This window comes from Notolepis coatsorum, assembly GCF_963971535.1.
Source record: "Notolepis coatsorum genome assembly, chromosome: 18".
In the NCBI taxonomy this organism is placed as follows: Eukaryota; Metazoa; Chordata; class Actinopteri; order Aulopiformes; family Paralepididae; genus Notolepis; species Notolepis coatsorum.
Window position 1 is genome coordinate 18665184 of NC_140182.1, and position 17186 is coordinate 18682369.

Below are 17186 nucleotides of genomic sequence, written 5' to 3' on the forward strand. Positions count from 1 at the left end.
GTTCCGGTACAGGGAACAACCTGGAGATAGGAGCATAACGAGTTCACTGGTGCCTGACAGTACAACGCAACCCAGTGACTTCCTAAAAACCCTCCTTCAAGGATTCCATTATCGGATAACTGTTTTCTTTATAGAAAACACATTGACACCTTATTCCCTTGAGGGAACGACTACTCTTTAACACTCTGGCTGCTCCCTCCGGTTGTAACCTTTGTGTGCGTGCGTGCGTGTGTGTGTGTGTGTGTGTGTGTGTGTGTGTGTGTGTGTGTGTGTGTGTGTGTGTGCGTGCGTGCGTGCGTGCGTGCGTGCGTGCGTGCGTGCGTGCGTGCGTGCGTGTGTGTGTGTGTACGCGTGTGTGAATGTCTGGTTATTTATTTATCACACATTCCTGACCATCTCTACCCTTTTAGAGAGATAAAAAAGGGGGTTGAGAGAGAGGCCTTAGTGTCACGGCCATGACGTCCAGCTCCACTTTTAACTCGTTCTCCCTAGTCTCTCCTCCTGGGTTTCCACCCAGCTCCTGCAGATATCCTCGTGTGTCTCCCTCGTGCACTGGGTGTGTCATCAATCTGTCATCACGCCCGGCTGTTATCAATCTGTCAACACCCCCTCGTGGTCTGTTTCCCCCAGTCAGTGTCTCTGTCTGATCTAGCCGCTACGTTAGGATTTCCTTGTCTGTTCTTGCCAGTGTAGCAAGTTAGCTTCTCCCCGTCGTTGACCTGTATCCTGCCTACCTGTTAAATATACCCTCTGTTGGGTTTTTCTACATAATCTGCTCCTACCTCCTGTCTACACTTGGGTCCACATCATGGCTCAGCAACTCTACATAGTATTCCAAGCCTGAGACGTCATGACGGAGCTCCAGCTCATCTCTACCCCTCCACGTTTACCATTCCCTGCATCGCCTACCTCAACACTCTGGGCCCTAGCCTGGGTGACGGGGTGGTGTGTGAGCGACAGTCTGTTGCCTGTTCCAGTTACCTCTTGTTGCAGAAATTAGAAACATGTATGAACATTCTGTCCCTGGGCAGGAGGCATCGAAGAAGCTGTTGTCAGAGTTCTGCACCCTGGCGGCAGAGAGCAGCTGGAATCAAGAGTCCCTGTTTGGTGTCTCCCAGCACGGGCTGACCGATGTAATCAAAGATAAGCTGGTATCTCGGGAATTACTGGACGAACTTGATGCCCTCATTTCTTTATTTTTTTTAATGATCTTTTCCCCCCTTTTTCCGTTTTTCTCCCATCCCAATGTTAGTCATTATGCCAATTCCTTCCTGGTTGTTGCGCACTCTACCCCCTACCGTCGGTCCGGTAGGTAGGGTGACCAAACTTCCCGATTTGTGCGGGACAGTCCCGCATTTCAGCCCTCTGTCCCGCATGCCGCAAGAGAAGAATAATTGTCCCGCATTTCAATAAGTAAATAAATGTCTCACTAATCCCCAAAACATGCACTAATGCACGCAACGCAAGTACTACATACATAATGTTATGTAACATAGCCTATAGTCTAACCAGCAGGAGCGCATTATATATACCTGGCGCGAGCTGTTTATTTCCGGTCGCTCAAGTTGCGCTGCAATAAACAGCTCGCGCCAGGTACTGTCTACCGGTATATAGCAAGCTGTTATTGGCTATTGGTTATTGGTTATTGGGGGATGACGTGACTGTATGCAAGGTCTACCCCATACCCTGCGTCTGGCACTGACAAGTCCAAAAGCTTGTCGTTTGTTATTGGCACAACCAATTTAAAATTAGAAACGGTAAAGGATCATGAAATATCAAACGGCCACATACATACTCTAGCTACCAAGCGGGCAAAGACTGGTCTGTTAGAGGAGAGTGTTGCGGTCAGATCCCTGGTCTCAATGAAATCAGCTCAGATGGACAAGTTGAAGCTGCTGTTCCATAACGTTCACACAATCGGGAAGAAAGGAAGACCCTTCACCGACTATTTGTGGATGTGCGAGTAAGTATTAGACAAACTAACATGTATTATGTAACGTGTATTATTAAACTAATATTACTGTGTTTGTTAGCTAGCCACATTCATTTAACATTAAGAAGCATAAGGGCTCCAGACTAACACAGCCCAGTCGCAAATATTCAGCACCATGGACAGCTGCCCCAGATCTCTCTCTCTCCTATCACACACCACACTACTGACACTTTGGATTAGATATTATTTTAGCACACACCACACTACTGACAATTTGGATTTTAGATGTTTCTGTTCAAATAAAATCATATGTCCAAACAAATGCTTGCAGTTACATTGTCCAATGACCTATATTTATAACTTTTTGGGTGGGGGTGCGAGTGCGGGGATTTTTGGCTGGTGAAAATGCTGAGTGGCTAGTGACTTTGGAAAACCACTAGCCACAGTGGCTAGTGAGCCAAAAAGTTTATGTCAAGCCCTGACTACATGTATGCACTTCAGTATCACATTACAAGAGAGATCACAGGGTTCATGTATCTTAACTCTATAGCCATATAACCTCTAGGAGTCGGTAGGTAATTTAACAGCATGTTGGATTGTGGTATTCTTCTATACAGTGATTATGAGTATAATAAGCAATTAATACACAACACTATTGTGTTTTTAATACATTAAATGCTTATATTTTGATCAAAATGAATACATTATGTAAACATGATTATTGTATACATATTCATTACTGTCCCGCAATTTCAACAAATGTCCCGTAAAATCGACACGCTGTCCTGCATTTGGATCATATGGATTTGGTCACCCTACCGGTAGGGCGGAGACTATCACAAGCTTCCTCCGACACATGTGTACCCAGCCCACCGCTTCTTTTCACCTGGCAGCGCGGACTCTCACTGGGAGAGTGTAACGTGTGGAAGGTCACACTACCTCTCCTAGATCCTTCCCTTGCTGTGCAGGCACCCCGACCGAACTGTAGGAGTCGCTGTTTACAACGACCAGGACCCACCCTCGCCGGGTTTCCCACCCGCTAACACTGCCAATTGTGTTAGTATGGACGGTCGGCCAAGCCGGAGGCACCACAGCTGGATTCGATCCCACTGTCTCTGTGGTGGTAGACAGACGCTTAGTCCGCTGCGCTACCCGGCCGCCCGATGCGCTCATTTCTATTGCCATCCGCGTTGACAGCCGCCTCCGTGAGCACAGGCGAGAGAGAAAGGCTAAGCGTCCAGGTACAATGCCACGCCTTCCTCCGGGTTCCCGCTCGTCTCCCAGCATTCGGCTACCTCCAGCGCTGCCGGCCAGGCCGACACATCCCGACTGGAGCTGAGAGGAGCTCTCGCTGGCAGAGCCGATGCGGTTGGGTGGAGCGAGGCTGTCTCCTGCCGAGCGGCAGCGTAGGAGTTCTCAAAGGTGCTGTTTGTACTGCGGCCAGCACCTGCCCCACCATTTCCACATGAAGCGAGTTCCCCATTAGCTACTGGGGAATCAGCTATTTGTTAAGGCAGAGAAGTGTGAGCTCCATGTGTTTTGTCCTCCGGTGGGGACACTCCTCTTCCCTCATCTGTCACCGTGGCATCACCTGCACCAGGTGGCCCACTATGGAGAAGCCTGCTCTGTTTGTGCCCAGAACAAGACCCCTTGTCATGCCCCCTCTGGTCCCCTTCAGCCCCTGCTACTCTCATATCTCCCTCATATCTCCCTACCCCCCTCTGATGGTGATGCCACCATTCTCGCTGTTTTTCAACTGTCAACTGGTTTTCTAATTGTATCTCTCTGCCCAAGTTGCCATCTACCAAGGAGACGGCCTAGCTCATGGTCCAGCATGTGTTCCATCTTCATGGTCTCGCCTTCTGCTCCCTCATCGGTTCCTCCGTCAGCCTGTCACCCGGGGGTCCTGTCACAGCTGTGATGTCCAGCTGCAGTTCTAACTCTGTCTCTCCCTCCCTCCCTCCCCCTGGTCTCTCCTCTTGTGCTTCCACCCAGGTCCTGCAGATGTCCTCGTGTCTCCCCGTGCACTGGGTGTATCCCCAGCTGTCCTCAATCTGTCATCACCCTCAGTTGTTGTCGATCACAATCAGGCACCACCACCTTGTGTACGTATGTCCATTTCCCCTAGTCAGATAAGTCAGTGCTTGTTTCCTTGTGTCTGTGTACCCGTCTGATCTGGCTGCCACGTCAGTCGTTTCCCTGTCGTTTGCCAGTGTAGTAAGTTAGCTTCTCCCCGTTAGCTTAAAGGGGACATGCGTTGCTCTTCCTAGCACTATTTGGGCAACTTTACACAATTCCTGTGAGTCTATTGAAGATATCTCTACGTTTTTTTTTCAAAAAAATGCATTGTTTTATATTTCTAATCAAGTACTCAAAACCATAATTTTTCAGCCTCAAGATTTCACACTGTGAGCGGAAATTTTGCCCCATAATTACCCATGCAATCCGGATATGGCGAGAAACACAAAAAAAATATCCTAACCCTCAAAAATGGCATAATCACACTCCCTTATTCAATAACAATGCACTCTTAATTGAAAAACGTCCTATAAGATTCCCTATATGGGAAGAGCAAGGCATACACTCATTAGGGCAGGGGTGGCCAACCCGCGGCTCGCGAGCCGCATGCGGCTCTTTGCCCGTCAATGTGCGGCTCTTCCATCCATAAAAAAAAATAAAAAAAAATATTTTTTTTTTTTTTTTTTACTTTTTTTTTTTTACTTTTTTTTTTTTTATGTCACTCATTCCATAAGGACGTAGAATAAACATTTACAATTTTTTTTTAAATGGTCCATTTGCATGTTCTTGGTATCTGAATCTAGGGACATATATGGATCAGTGTCAGAAATAGTGTGTCTGTTACTAGGCTTGAGTAAATTGTAATGAACCAAAGGAGAATATCAATTCTATTTAAAAAAAAAATGATCTTTGACTGTAAATAACACCATGCTAAAATTGACCAGACCTGAAAAATCTAAGCAAATGAATAAAGGGAAGATGATTAAACAGAAGGTTTTGTAGATACAGTACTGAATTCTGCCATCTTTTTTATAATGTAAATTTCTCCACCATTTTTCATCATATTGCAACACCGTTTTTTGCAAGACGTTCACAGAAAGGTAGAGAAACTAACTGCGTTCTGTTTTATGGCAATAACGTTCAGGTTTGTGGGAGATAATCCCAAAAAATAAGAGAAATTAAAAAGTAAATCCAGAAGTCAGATGATTGACAGGGGCTGGTGTGAGCTGGGTAGGGTAGTTTTTCGAAATTTGAAAGCCCTGAGTCTCTTCCTTCAAAAGACTACACTCACTTTTGGCTGTGCCACTTCCTCCTGTCAATATGCGCCGGTTTCCGACTCAATGCCCTGAGATTTCTATAATCTTATATTTCACTAATAACAGTTAAAATAATTGGTAAACAAACATAATGCTGAAAATATACACTTTTACTGTATATCTCTGGCTTAAGAGGTTAACCCTGTGAGGCCCAAATTAAAAAGAAATTAGCAACTTCAGAGGCCAGAGGGTGGGACATATAAACACATTTACTATCAAATAGCATTGTGAGGCTGAACAACAGGACCAATTGACTATACATGTGCTTAAAGGGGAACTATCTTATAAATGGCTTTTTTCAGTGTTTACCATTGTTTCTTAGCTATGTGGACTTATATTAATAGGATATATGTCTCTAATTCTCATATTGGCGAATTCTTCCAATTCTCCTCTCACAATATTCACCCTCACTGAACTGAGTCATCTGAAAATGTGCATATCTGTGATGTCAGAGATTTCTCAGCTGCATAATAATGTGGCAGTTGATGTGGCAGTTGGCACCAGGCCACACAGTGGTTGGAGCCCAGCCTCAAAACGGCTTAAGATCTTGAGGTAGAAAAATGCGGTTTTTAGTACTTGATTAGAAATACAAAACAATGCATTTTTTTTGAAAAAAACCTAGGTGTTCCATAGACTCACAGGAATTGTGTAAAAGTGCCCAAATAGTGAAAGAAATAGTAAAATAGTTCCCCTTTAACATTTTTTAAATAAACATTATTTTTTTAAATGGCTAAAAGTGATTTTGTAATTTTGCAACCGTGGGTCTCACAGGGTACTTTTAACCCTGTGAGGCCCAAATAAAAAAGACATTAGCAACTTCAGAGGCCAGAGGGTGAGACCTATAAACACATGAAGGGTGCCGTGACTGAAAAAAAAGGTTGAGAAACGCTGGTATATGGTGTGGCTCTTTGTGGTACCACAGTCATTTTTTTGTGGCTCTTAGTCTCTGACTGGTTGGCCACCCCTGCATTAGGGGATATTTTTAATAACCAAGGTTTTTGTAGTTATGGAGAAATATGCACAAAGTTTAACCTCACCGAGTCCACATGGCTTTTTTACATACAGTTACGCCTATGTTTGAAGACTCACGGTGTTCCATTACACATACCAGTTGAACACCACAGATACCACAAATTCTTCTATGAAAGAGAAACATCGAGAGGTTTTGTATCAGGTTTTTATTATCAATTACTAACGTCCTCGTATGAAACCCTCCAACTAGACTCTGTCTGGAGGAGGGATATACCAGACCTGGAAAGTGACTTTGATTGGAAAGAAGCATGGGCAAATGTCCGTCTTACATCAAGGAACCCGGACCATCAACAAATCAATCTTAACTATATTCACAGGACATACTTGACTCCTATAAGACTGAACAGAATGGGTCTTAAACAAGACTCAAAATGCTCCCAATGTACAAATGGAGACGAAGGGACATTTATGCACATGTATTGGGACTGCCCACCAGTTAAGGCATTCTGAAAAGATGTGACCCATCAATTATCAAAACTCGTATCTTGGAATATACCAGTACACCCCTCTGTATTACTATTGAATGATGTTTTTGAGTTTGCAGTAAATCCACAGCTAAAGAGATTGGTTTTATCGGGTATCACAGTAGCTAAAAAACTGATCGCATCACGCTGGTTTCAACCAGAAAAAATTTGCCGGAAGGTTTGGTTTCTTACATATCTCGATGTGATTTATCAAGAAATATCTACAGCAAGAATTCTGGGTCTCAACAAATCCAAAATGTCAATGTGGTTAGAAGTGGTGGAGAGAATAAAAGCTAGCTTATAATGGTAGTGTCTGGTTAGGAGTGAGGGATAATGGAGGTACTATCCAAGGAGGGGTCCGGGAGGGGGGGGTTCGAGCTGGAGCATATGTGTGTAGGGTTTTAGAAAATAGGTATTAGGGGTATATCCTGTATAAGGCATTGGTATAATTGGTAATTTCGTTGGATATATACTGTATACGGTAAAATATTATTATAGACTTTTTTGTTTGTTTTCTGTTTCTGTACTTGCATGTCATTTTAGCCACCTTGATTGTTAGTTTCATTATGCATTGTGTGTTGAGTACTGACTTTTAATAATCTTTGTTTTGCAATAATAAAAAAAAAAAAAAAAAAAATCAGGCTGTTATGGCCTGGCTCCGCCCATAAGCACTTTGAGTGACAGTCAGTCCACACAGTCTGCGACTGGTAGACAGAGAGAGATAGAGAGATAGAGAGAGAGGGGGGGGGGTGGGAGAGAGAGAGAGAGAGAGAGAGAGAGGGGGGGGGGTGGGAGAGAGAGAGAGTGAGAGAGAGAGAGAGAGAGAGAGAGAGAGAGAGAGAGAGAGAGAGAGAGAGAGAGAGAGAGAGAGAGACACAAAAAAGACAGACCGTTATTGATCACTGTGTAGTCAGTCTAGGTAGATTGTGGGCGGGCATTAGCTACAACCACAGAGCCAATCACATCACTGTCCGCTACCCAGAGCCTGAGTGACGTCACTCAGGCCTTCAAATCAGGATGGCCTAATTTACTGGAGCATGAAATGGTCTGAGCTGAATCAGAGCAATCCGCCAAAATATGGTATTTAGACACTAAAACACATTGATACTAACTCCTATTACTATAATACAATGCTAGAGACTGAAAAATGACATTTATAATGCATGTCACCTTTAACTTGTAGCCTGCCTGGCTGTGCTTATTAAATCTGTTAACTTTCTCTGTCATCTGCTTCCTGCCACCTGTCTGCACTTGGGTCAACATCTGGTCGTTACAATGAGGGCTTGTTGTGTGTATAGACACACACTCGCCCCCGTGTGCCCCGGTGTTCCTGAACGGTTTTCGAAACGCTTCGGCGTGTAGCAAGCAGACAAGAAGACATCAGATGTTTTATACAGTTCAGCGATTCAATTCCAGAGAGGGTTTTCACAGGGATGCTCTACAGTCTTCTACAGCATTCTCTCTCTCTCTCTCTCTCTCTCTCTCTCTCTCTCTCTCTCTCTCTCTCTCTCTCTCTCTCTCTCTCTCTCTCTCTCTCTCTCTCTCTCTCTCTCTCTCTCTCTCTCTCTCTCTCTCTCTCTCTCTCTCTCTCTCTCTCTAGAATTGCTGCTGCTGAGGAGCGGGTGAAAGGGGACATCAGTGTTTTCCTTCATGCATTATATAAAGACTCTGGAAAAAGAAAATAAAAAAAAAGTGCGACTGATGATGCAGATGCTTAGCAGATGCTCCCGGGTACGAGTGGCACCGTACAAGCCGGCGGAGCGGAAGATCGAGCGCGGTAGAAGACAGATTCGGTGCAAAACATCTGACCTGTGAGGAGCGAGATGAGGAGTGACAGGTGCTATAGCGCAGCTATTTCCTGCCAGGTGTCCATGTCAACACTCTCGCATGTCAGTCAGTCAGTCAGCCGGACGGAAAATGGGGTTTCTTTTAGACCAGAAACATACGTGTAATATCCACTCAGGAATGTGTCAGGGGGGCAGGAGGAATCGCCACTGTAGAGGTCTTGGCCAAGAGAAGCGGACTTGTCTTCTAGAGAAATGTGTACTCATTTCATGAACAAATGCAATTCAAGCTAGCTGCCCACACTCAAATAAGCTCAGTGAAAGACTTGGTGGAGAGGAGAGGATATGACTTTCACTAAAGATTAGTCTGGCATCAGAAACACAAAGCAACACATGCAGTCACACACAGAATATATTTTTTTTTATATCCAGGCTGCAGTAAGAAATAACCTTGAATAGAGTAGGGCTAATTACTTTCAATGGCAGGCCAAAAAAAAAGAAAAAAAAAAAAAACTCCACAGAAACACGCAGAAGTCACTCACCACCCACCCCCACGTCTTACATCTGGTATTACTCACTCCATCAGCCTCTCTAGCCTTCATACCAATCATTCCACCGGGCTCTCGTCACTGTGCTGAATCACAGCCCACCAAAGCACAGGATGAGAGGGGGGGGGGGTGCGGCTGACCTCACCTCCAGACGCAGGTATTCATTCTGTTCCTGGGACAGCAGGCTGAGGATGACTCCGGAAGGTGCACGGGTCCGAAGCGACACCTGGACCCGGGTCTGTCGCGCCGGCAGGGACCACAGGACCTGGAACTGAAGGTGGCTCCGCCCGTCGAAGGAGACCTCGGGAGCCGCTTGTCGATCAAACACAACGCAGCGTGTTGAGTTTGTTTGGGTGATAGAGAGGAGTGTACAGAGGCTCAGTGCTCACGCTACTGTAAAGGCAATTTATTTAAAGGAACTATCGTCTTCTCCAGAGAGAGACAAGAAGATAGATACCAGTTTCCTGTCTGTGTGTTCAGTAGAAAGCTATCTGGCTGCATGTTAGCCTAGCTTAGCACAATAAATGGAAGCGGACAGTGCCGGTTAGCCTTCGGGAGAGGTGTTAGTCAGCGACGCGGGAAGGGGGGGTGCTGAGGGTGCTGCAGCACCCCCACCTGTTGGCAGGGAGTTGTAACTGCAAGGCCAACATTTTGACACATCAATAAAAAACGTTTCTTTTTTTAGTTAGGATTTTACTGTAAGCAGTCTAAAACATGGTTGTTTTTTAAATGGTTGAAATCCACCCTGTTTTTTTTTTTTATGATATTTTCTGATTCTGACCTGACGCACAAACGCAGCGCACACACATCGCATGACGTGGATTGGGCGCGAAGGATCACGGTTGAGGTTGAACACAACAGTAATGGGTAACTTACTACTTGCATCTCAAACATTTCTAAAAAAAGAATATTATGATTTCTTTAACACTTTGAATTCCCATCACTAGATATCTCTGGTTATCAGCCCGCCCCCTGAATGCCCATCACGAGAATTATTAGCGATCAGAATTCATATTTCATCAACCGAGTCTACTGTTGGTAAACCAGCTCCACCAGGCGCTCAGATGTGAAAAAAGCGCCCCCTATCGTCTCCCAGATGGTAATGCACCCTTTTGGATTGGACTCAATGAAAATGGATGAGAAAAAAAAACTCCGGAATCCACATTTTACTTCTCACGCATGTAACCGGAGCCGATCAGATTCATTGTGGACCCTCAGCACAGCATGTAATATGTGTTTTACAGTATACGCGTTGGATCAATAAAAGGATCGATTTTTGGAATGGCGATCAGGAATTGGAATAATCCATTTGGATGCCATCTGATCTCAGGTAAGGAATCTATTTTACCAGTCTTAGGATAATCAGACCTGTTTTCACGGAGATATAAGCTTTTCCCCTATATGTGATATGGCTGGTTGACTGTGCGATCGATCAGGAACTAAGATAATCGATAATCGATAATCTAGCGTTTATTTGAAAACGATTCATAAATAGGCCGAAAAATGACAACGTTCTAGAATATTACAGTACAGGGCGTTTATCACGGATTCTTTTTTTCCCCCTTGAAAACGAGGGCTTTTCAAAATGCTATAAAACGGAAATGAACCGATAAAAAAACAATCCGCTTCGACAATGTTGACTGGAAAATGAGTCATTGATAAGCGACGGGCAGATTAGACACATAGCCATAATTTAAAACATAGATTAGGCGATATTAATGCTAACATTGAAGTGGATGGTGGGCATTCAAGCACTAAATGTGCGCGCCTGCTGGGCACTGAAAGTGTTAATGACCCCAAAGGCATATAAACTAAGTAATTTAGAAGCTGCACCGGGCTGCCCCTGGGCATAACTACGGCTCACCTGAGGCTGTATGTTGCTTTATCTTGCCATACAGGGCTTGCTCTAAGCCTAGGAGGACATGATGAGAGTCAGAATTCATCAAATCATGGAAACTTTTTAGAGCTACTGTATGTACAATGAGGCACATCACATCCAAAACTGGCTAAGAACAACAATGCGCCAGGAGAGTCTGCTTCACATTGAAAGTGATCTCACAGACAAAGTTAAAGCAGAAAAGATCATTGATGCTAAGACGAAACGTCGCATTTTGCTGCATTAGGGCTTGTGTCCATAGCGGACGTTTTTTTTCAAGGCGGACCGCTTTGAAAAAAAGGAAAAAAAAGCTCAGACCGCTTTCCTGGGTCTCGCGACTGCCGCGGCTCCGCCCCTTCCTCAATGTTGATTACCTTGATGAGCGTGCTCCTTTCCAAAAGTTTAACTAGTTTAGAGCTCATAAACGCGAGGCGCGGCGCTGGGAAGAGGAGCGCGCCTGTAGCATAGAAATGAATGACAGGAAGGAGCTGACAACTCATAAAACGTCCGCTATGGACACAAGCCCTTAAGGTAAGACAATGGTTTATCTATTATTGGATGCCTTCATTTGAACACTTAATTTGCACTATATATTAAATGAGTGGGGCTCGCCTCGCATAGCCTAGTGGGTGTGTGTATTGACAAAAAAGGAAACATTTTGCGTGCTGCGCGCGACATTGCCTCCTTTTCAGCTCACGCGCCACCTATGACATTATTATATGACTTATCTCCGCACCCCCAACTCTGACTGACTTCCCGCGTCCCTGGTGTTAGTTGGACAATGCCTAGGCTAACCGGTCATGTCCACTTCCATTCATTGTGCTAAGCTAGGCTAACATGCTGCCAGATAGGTTTCTACTGAACGCACAGAGAGGAAACTGGTATCTATCTTCTTGTCTCTCTCTGGAGAAGACGGTGAGCTAATTTCCCAAAATGTTGGCGTGCTCCTTTAAGCAATATTTAATTGTCCATATTGCATATTCCCTTCTGGATTGTAGGCTACTGTAGGTACACAGTACAAAAATACCATAGGCATTCAAAAGCCTCAGATAGAATGAAGTACATAAAGAAAGAAAGAAAGAAAGAATACATCAAATAAACTCACATTTGTCACACTGTGGCCCTGTATACCCAGGCTCACACTGGCAGCTGTAGGAGCCCCAGTCGCCATGACAGCGCCCCCTGGTGCCACAGGAGGGAAGGTGCACCATCTTGGTGCAGTGCCCGTCGGTAAGAAGGCACTCCGCAACACTGTTGGAGGATTCGGCTGGAGAACCAAGGTCATAGAGCTGAACGAGTAGTAGAGAGAGGAAGTGAAGGAAGGAAAGGGGGAGGGAGAGAGAAAGAGAGAGAGAGAGGGAGAGAGAGCGAGAGAGAGAGAGAGAGAGAGATAGAGAGAGAGAGGAGAGAGAGTGTGAATTAAAGGATAAATTATCACTAGGGGTTGGAATCACAATTCGATTCCATTTTTGCTTATTAGGGCTTCGACTCACTTTCAAATGATTTTCGATCTATTATGATGCGTCCACAAAATATGATTCAATCCAATTCAATCCACTGTGAGTGAAATAATATATATATATATTTATTTTGTTTACAACAGTTCAATGCATAATACGTCTAAGAGCACAATTGTTAAGCTTCGTGAATTGACTTAATCTATCTTGCATGTCCATTTATTTTATTTATAAACGGCTGTTCCGGGAAAGCGTACTCATTAGGCCAACACTACGTCAGACCACACTCACTCAGGCAGCAGGGACAGAAAGACAATAGAACACCGCAGGAGAGCCTGTCGTACAACCCCTGTCACAGTAACCCTTTCACTACCACACTACAGAAGGTTAACCTTTCACTACCACACTACAGAAGGTTAACCTTTCACTACCACACTACAGAAGGTTAACTGTCTGTAGTGTGGTAGTGGAAAGGTTAACCTTCTGTAGTGTGGTAGTTTCAAGTTTCTTTAATAGTTGTCATACAGAAGTACAGAATACTTTCATACAAAATGCTTCTTACTGTTACGCTCCAGAGACTGTGCTAGACAAGATAGTATCAAATAACATAGTGAAAGGGTTACTGTGACAGGGGTTGTACGACAGGCTCTCCTGCGGTGTTCTATTGTCTTTCTGTCCCTGCTGCCTGAGTGAGTGTGGTCTGACATATAGTGTTGGCCTAATGAGTACGCTTTCCCGGAACAGCCGTTTATTACTGTAGTGTGGTTGTGAAAGGGTTAACCCTTTGTTAGTGTGGTAGTGTTGTTACTCACCCAGTGTTCATGAGTCTGGTATAGACCCACAACAATATTGGGATTTTAAAACAATAAAGCCATAAAAGTTGATGTAAAAATACTCAACAGATGTGAACTGTATCTCAATTACAAGCAATCTATACAGCATACTGTACATGTTTAATATTTGCCATTTACCCCTGCTAGATCACATTTTTCAAAGGTGTTAATCATTTCTTTTTATAAAATATGCCACAAAAAAAAATATGAAATGAATCCATTATAATCAAGACATGAATGGAATAAAAATGTTTATCTTGAAAAATATAAATGAAACCAGGTGGAGGCAGACAGTGAAGGTGCACAATTTACTATTTACTTTTTTTCACCTACAATTTCCACACTCTTGGGTCCAGTGGAAACACCACGTATAGTACAGTAACTGACTGTGCCAAGGCCAATGAGTGTCTGGTTGGAATTTATTTTTATTGCATAATTTCTCTTTTAATAAACAGGTCCCACAGACATGAACACCAAACATGGGTTAAAGGAGGGCTACACTGCCAATACAACATACTGTAGGCTATCAAATTTAGCATGGCCTAACGAGCGTCAGTGTCACAGATTGGAAAATAACGACAGTTAGGGTGAGAGGCTGGGAGCCGACAGACAGAGAGCCAGCCTCAAACTCTTATCAGGTTCCAAAAGCATCACCCCGGGACTGATCATGACATTCTGACACGGCGTATCCGCAAACGCAGACCTTGAAGGTCAGAAATATCCATGCAGTGTTTGCTAAATCCAAAGACGTTTGTTTTTCTCTTTGCATGCTCAGAGGGGAAATTCTGCATATTTTTACCAGGGTTCTTTAGTTGCTCGAAACAAACTTCTTCTATTTATTAGCGGAAACCACACAATAATAGTCAAGTTCATAGTATTACAAACCCCGGTTCGGATATTAGCAGGGGTATAAAAAGTACCCAGAATTATACTTAAGTGAAAGTATGGGTACCGTCTCAAAATCGTACTCAAGTAAAAGTCAGAGTATCTGGCTAAAAACACACTTGAGTAAAAGTAAAAAAGTTTCTACTTTTAAATGTACTAGTAAATGTTTAGTAATGTAAAAGTACTAAAAAGTCAAAGTAAAAACTGTTTAAAAAAGTTTAAAAAAAAGAAGTTTAATCAAAGATCCCCGCTTTCTAGTCTTGCACAAGGACCAATCAGCATGGGTATGGGCGGGTTCATTTTCCATTTATGGGGATTTGATTGGCTGTTTTTAAATAAAGTGTGGCTGCAGGATTAATAACGTTAACGTTAGTTTGATTTGTACTTTATACTTTGTAGGTCTGCATTTTAAATGTAAGGAGTAACAAGTATGTTTTTTTTCTCTGACATGTAATTGAGTAAAAGTACAAGTATACAAACCTAATAATACTCGTAGTAAAAGTACAAATCCCCCAAAACAGTACTTAAGTATTGTAACAAAGTACAATTACTCAAGCACTTTACACCCCTGGTTGTAACAAAGTACAATTACTCAAGCACTTTACACCCCTGGAAACCACACAATGTAGTCAAGTTCATAGTATTTCAAACCGTAGTTCGGATATTAGGACATAGAGAGGCTGTAGTATTACCAGTCCCAAATGGGCTTGGTCTTTGTGTAGCGCTGCTGGCTTCCGTTTTGGCTTCTATTGTGTCTAATTTCCCCTGGAATCAACGAATGGCCTAAATTATCCACGTTTGCTTTTATTCTATGGGGAGGTGGGGGCGGGTAGTACATCTGTTTCACGCTGCTGCTGGCAACAGCATAGCAACATCTGACCGATTATTTGCATTGATGCAGACCCGCAAAAAGCTAGAATTATAGATCATTAATTGGGTCAGTTGTTTATCCCACCACTCCCACAGAAATAACACAATGTCCCTCCTTTATACGTGTGTGTGTGTGTGTGTGTGTGTGTGTGTGTGTGTGTGTGTGTGTGTGTGTGTGTGTGTGTGTGTGTGTGTGTGTGTGTGTGTGTGTGTGTGTGTGTGTGTGTGTGTGTGTGTGTGTGTGTGTGTGTGGGAGGGGGGGGGGTATGAACTCCTTGTGTTTGTACTCAATACTTTACTTTAACAATACTTTATTTATGTTCAGTGATTTATTTATGATTTATATACATTATTTATGTATCTATGTATATATACAACCCTTAAAGTAACACTCACAAAGCACAAAAATAAAATACTGGTACCTCTCTGGGTGTTTTGTATAATGCTGGTCATTCAAGGAACACTTCAACCAATCTAACCATTATATACAGTATGTATACAGTATGTATATAAGGTCATAGCCTATACCTATAAATCATTCACTAAGGCCTTGATGTGTTTCATGTTCAGCATTTCACTGAGATGTATTTACCGCATTGTCCCGAATATAAGTGTTGTTTGCCACAAATTACACCCTGAAAAAGACAAGATAGGATAAGATATCCCCGTGGGTAAATGTGGGTGTCAACAGCAGGAGAGGAGAGGTACAGGGAGGATTATGGGAATAAAATATAAAAGTAAAAATACAATGAAATATAAGAATAAAGAATAAAGTGCCATCACTTTGTCATTATCCCTATGTGTATACAGTATGGCTGAATGTGCTTCTCATCCTTGCTAGCTCCTCATAGAGGGGACTAGAGGGGTTCTCCAGGATAACATTCAGCTTCTTTCTCATTGTCCTCTCTGCAACCATGTTTTATTTTATTTTATTAAAAGGATACCCATTAGCTGACGCCTAGGCGACAAGCTAGTCTTCCTGGGGTCCTTGACAAATAACAAACATTACAGCCACATTGGCACAATCATCAACATCATGACATCAATAGTCCAATGAAAATGTTACAGAAATAGGGCAACTAAGTGATTAAAATGCTGGGAAAAGAAAGAAAATAAACAGTTCGAACACAAACATACAAACAAAAACTCAAAACAAACAGAAATAACAGTAATAGCTAAAATTTATGAAATTAAAATGATTAGTTATTGATTCTATTTCGTAGATGTGATTTGATCTACTTTTTGAAACTTGCTATACATGTGATTAAACGAAGATGGTTGGGAAGACAGTTCCAGAAGCCAATGGCCCTATACAGAATAGTTTTCTTTAGGCTATTAGTTCTTGGTCTGGGCAAGATCATCTGCCTACTACTGGCCACTCTGGTGGAATGTGGATGGAGATCTGACCTGTAAGTAATATTCTGAAAAATAAATGTTGGTGTTTGTGTTTGATTAACTTTATGAAAGAAAATAAGTACATTAGCCAATAGTCTACTCTCAACGCTTAGCCACTGTAGACTTTCATGCATTCTTGTCACATTCGACCTAGAAACTATTTTTGTTGTTTGGTCAGACCAGGCCAGTGCACTGTCTAGACAGAGTCCCAAAAGCGTTGTTGTCTTTACTTGTAGTATGGGTTGACTCTCTATCAGAAGATTCAGTTTGGGATCTTGTGCTAGTTTGTGGTTGGAACTAGGGATGTCCGATATTATCGGCCGACCGATATTATCGGCCGATATCGGCAGTAAAATGTGATATCGGAAAATATCGGTATCGGTTTAAAAACAAAAAAAAACAATAACAATATTTGTTATATATATATCCAGTGACATTATTAGTTACCTGAAATTATTCAGTTTTTTGGACGGGGAAACCCTGCATATATCGGTATCGGTTGATATCGGTTGATATCGGTATCGGAAATTAAGAGTTGGACAATATCGGAATATCGGTATCGGTAAAAAAGCCAACATCGAACATCCCTAGTTGGAACCGAATATCATACAAACTGTCTTTGATGTGTTAAGCACAAGGTTGTTGGCTATAATCCAGTTGGGTATAATGTTAAGCTCACTGGACAGGACCTGATTTAGTTCTGAGCATGTAGGTGCAGCATAGTAAATGGTGGAATCGTCAGCGTACATAGTCAGACTCGCCTGCTCTATGGCA

General features: G+C 43.0%; 2 protein-coding genes across 2 annotated transcripts in view; both read right to left on the bottom strand.

Annotated features, from left to right (window-relative positions):
* cav1 (caveolin 1) overlaps positions 1-17186 on the bottom strand; it is a 145749-nt gene that overhangs the window by 26530 nt on the left and 102033 nt on the right.
* LOC311244770 (neural-cadherin-like) overlaps positions 1-17186 on the bottom strand; it is a gene marked incomplete at both ends in the record, with an annotated part of 135761 nt that overhangs the window by 23070 nt on the left and 95505 nt on the right. The window contains 2 exons of the mRNA XM_084334457.1: positions 9242-9408; positions 12078-12261. Coding sequence (XP_084190583.1) covers positions 9242-9408; positions 12078-12261 — 351 coding nt within the window. The remainder of the gene's footprint in view (positions 1-9241; positions 9409-12077; positions 12262-17186) is intronic.